Here is a 3712-nt window from a genome sequence, read left to right as displayed (position 1 = left end):
ATAAACTCATGTTTACAATGTTTACTGAGGTAATAAATCAAGAGAGACACACACACACACACATACACACACACTTCTCGTTTCCTCCCAGCCGGGTGGAGTCAGGGTGGGGGGGGGGGGGTTTAGGAAATGATCTCAGAGCTTCTGTCAGCTGCACAGGAAGTGTCCGTCCTCTAACACCCCCCCCAGAGTTCCTGCAGGAAGCTCCTGGTGAAAAGTGTCCACGCTTCAACTTCCTTCCTCTCAGTTATTACAGAGAGACGTTGTGTTCATGAAGGAGAACATAAAGACTTCACTTCCTGTTCCTCCTCCAGATCCACAGTCTGTTCCTCATTTACTCAGAACGTTAAAACATGTTCCTGACGTTCTCCGTACCGGACACTCTTCTGGTCAAAAGACCAGTAACAGACCAGTTATAAACCAGTACAACACCAGTAATAAACTAGTATAACACCGGTACAACGCCGGTACAACGCCAGTACAACGCCAGTACAACGCCAGTAATAAACCAGTATAACACCAGTAATAAACCAGTACAACACCGGTACAACAACAGTAATAATCCAGTACAACACCAGTAATAACACCAGTTATAACACCAGTATAACACCAGTAATAAACCAGTATAACACCAGTTATAACACCAGTAATGAAGCAGTATAACACCAGTAGAACACCGGTATAACAACAGTAATAAACCAGTACAACACCAGTACAAATCCAGTACAACACCAGTAATAACACCAGTAATAAACCAGTACAACACCAGTACAACACCAGTAATAAACCAGTACAACACCGGTACAACAGTAATAAACCAGTTATAACACCAGTTATAAGACCAGTTATAAGACCAGTTATAACACCAGTAATAACACCAGTAATAACACCAGTGATAACACCAGTGATAACACCAGGTATAACACCAGGTATAACACCAGTATAACACCAGTGAAAAAACAGTATAACACCGGTTATAAACCAGTATAACACCAGTAATGAACCAGTATAACACCAGTAATGAACCAGTATAACACCAGTAATGAACCAGTATAACACCAGTAATGAACCAGTATAACACCAGTAATAAACCAGTATAACACCAGTAATAAACCAGTAATAAACCAGTATAACACCAGTCATAAACCAGTAAAAACACATGAGAAATACCAGTACTAAAAGTACACAACCAGTTAGTAAACCAGTAAACCTCCAATTTGATGACATCACCACTGGTCTGAAGGCCTGACTTCTGACCTCTCGGGTGTCTGACCTGCAGAGCTTCGGTGAGGCTCCTCCTCTTTCCGTCCACCAGGACGAAGGGACACGTTCTCTCCAGTAGGGGACGCCGTCTGTCCACACCTGAGGACACACAGACAGACTGGTAGACTAGTAGTCTACTAGACTGGTGGACTGGGTAGACTAGTAGACTTTAAAAACGTTTCCTTCAGATTTAACAAAACAAACATTAAAAATATAAATATTAAGATTGTTTGTTTATGTTCAACTGTAACTTTACTTTGTAAATACTGAAAATGTTGAATACATGTAATCAATATTTGTAAGTATTGATTACTATTTGTAAGTATTGATTACATTGATTCCAGAGTGAATCGATCAATCACAACGATCAAGTTTTGGTTTGGAGACAAACAGAAAATAAATAAAATAAATAAATAGTTTTGTAAGTAAACTAATGACGTCGGTCAGTTAACAGTAGCACGTTTACGTTAATGTTACCTGCGGTCAGTCTGTCAGTACCGTCCGTTGGTCCATCCTGCGGTGCGTTCAATGACCGGGCGGCAGTGAACGCACCACCGCTGAGCAGCAGCAGCAACACGGCAACTCCATTCATCCTCTCTGCGTCATCGGCAACCGGCAACCGGTTGCTGCTGTTTGAAATGTGTGTGTGCGCGTGTATAGGTGTGTGAGAGGGTGTGTGTGTGTGTGCGTGTGTGACCCCGTCCGGTTACCTCACCGTCTCGAGATAAACTCCACGGTGCTTTTTTTTTCCCGGTAACATCCACAGAAACCAGCGTGTTCAGACTACCGGACCACCCGCGGGAAAGAAAAGTGCCCGTTAATGTAACGTAAACGGTTAGAAACCCCGGGACCGATATCTGCGCAGCTCCGGTAAAAAAAAAAAAACCAGTTTCTGGACCCCAACAAACTCCCGTTAACACCGGGAGGAAGTGAGCCGGTTAACGGCTCGGTTTATCCGTCCTGAGAGGCTTGAAAGAGACTAATTACTGGAGGACGGCGGGGCGCCTGTGTTTATAACCGGGAGCTCAAGGATACGTCATCTGGTGACGTAAAGCTAACCCGAGTTAGCAAGAGACAGACCGGAAGTACTGACAATCAGTCTACAAAATAAAAGCTGGAGAAGTGTGAGGGTCTCTGTGAACCACATTAAATTAATATTTAACTACATTTGACTAATTAATTCCAAGATAATTCTAAAGATTTCGTGACTTACTTATTTTCTATTATAATTCAAATAATTAAACAAGAACTTTCAACTAAAACTACCTCAAGTGAGTCTTTTTAAAGGTAAATCAAATATGAATAAACAAATAATGCTAAATAAAACTTTTATTATTAAATTATTATTTACATTCCCAAAAAATTATCAACCACAAATGAACACTTTTAACTGTCACACTCCAAGTGAAAATCAGACTTTAAAAGTAACTTTATTATTTAAAATATGAATACATTTATTTGGTCTTTTCACAAGTCAAGATAATTTTATTTATTCAGCCCAAAATTAACAAAACTTCAAATCTGCTTTAAAAAGGCTTTTACAATCCAAACAGCAAACCTTCGGTCCTCAATAATAACCGGTAATAAGTCAAATAAAACCCCTAATTAGTGAGTCTTTAATGTCATTTCATATTGAGATATCGATATCATATATATGTATATATATACATATATAATATATATACATATATATCAGAGGTTTGATGTGAGTATTTCTTCCATATGTGTCTGCAGAATGCAGGTGTTGAGGTCCATTAGCAGATATGATGAAGTATTTGTACTTGTATTTGTTGTACTGTGTGTTGTACTGAGTGATGCCATCAAGGGTTCAGAGACCCTCGACATCACTCACTGATCCAGAATCAGATTACAAATGTGAATGAAGCGAACTGCTGAACAACGCTGCTGAGGATCAGCTGGTTACATAATGTGATCATGTGACACACACACACACACACACACACACACACACACACACACACACACACGGTTGAAGTTGTAAATTGAAATGAAAATAAAGAACAAACTAAACTAGAAAATTCCTAAAGAAATTTTGACAGTGTGGCTTCTACTGCCCGAAGAAATCGCAATATATACACACGGCAATGTTACCGGTAGTGTCGTTCAGGTTCAATTGAGATAGCGCTACTCTCTTTTCTGCATTTTAGATTAATACTCTTGGATTGAATCTTCTATCTGTGGGGCTTTTATTTTGAAAGGGTGGGACTGGGTGGGTGAGCGAGGGGGAGAGGAGACAGAATCATAATGTTTGACACACAAACTCAGAGGTTATGACAGAGTTCATCACAAGCATTCCAGTTGGAGTTCACTCTCTGGAGCTTTTATTTTGAAATGGGAGGGGGGGTTCTCTAAATATATCAAAAACTGAATGACTCTATGATAGAGAGAGAGAGAGAGAGAGAGAGAGAGAGAGAGAGAGAGAGAGAGA

The 3712-nt window shown here is 40.0% G+C and overlaps 1 protein-coding gene across 1 annotated transcript; it reads right to left on the bottom strand.

Moving 5' to 3' along the window:
- Window positions 1-15: 15 nt before the first annotated feature.
- Window positions 16-2317, bottom strand: LOC116377219 (cytochrome c oxidase subunit 3). Its single transcript, XM_031838805.1, has 2 exons — window positions 1741-2317; window positions 16-1362 (listed from the first exon to the last, which is right to left on the bottom strand). Exons 1-2 carry the CDS (start codon window positions 1853-1855, stop codon window positions 443-445), a joined length of 1035 nt encoding a protein of 344 aa, XP_031694665.1. The 5' UTR covers window positions 1856-2317; the 3' UTR covers window positions 16-442.
- Window positions 2318-3712: the final 1395 nt, after the last annotated feature.

This window comes from Anarrhichthys ocellatus, unplaced genomic scaffold (assembly GCF_004355925.1).
Source record: "Anarrhichthys ocellatus isolate YVR2014 unplaced genomic scaffold, GSC_Weel_1.0 scaffold1029, whole genome shotgun sequence".
NCBI lineage: Eukaryota > Metazoa > Chordata > Actinopteri > Perciformes > Anarhichadidae > Anarrhichthys > Anarrhichthys ocellatus.
This window is presented reverse-complemented; position numbering and strand designations above follow the sequence as displayed.

Bases quoted from the DNA above. Each gene is read 5' to 3' on its own strand.
- LOC116377219 (XM_031838805.1), bottom strand. From the start codon at position 1,855: ATGAATGGAGTTGCCGTGTTGCTGCTGCTGCTCAGCGGTGGTGCGTTC. The intron at 1,363-1,740 runs GTAACATTAACG...GTGTGTCCTCAG, and splicing joins TACTGACAGACTGACCGCAG to GTGTGGACAGACGGCGTCCC.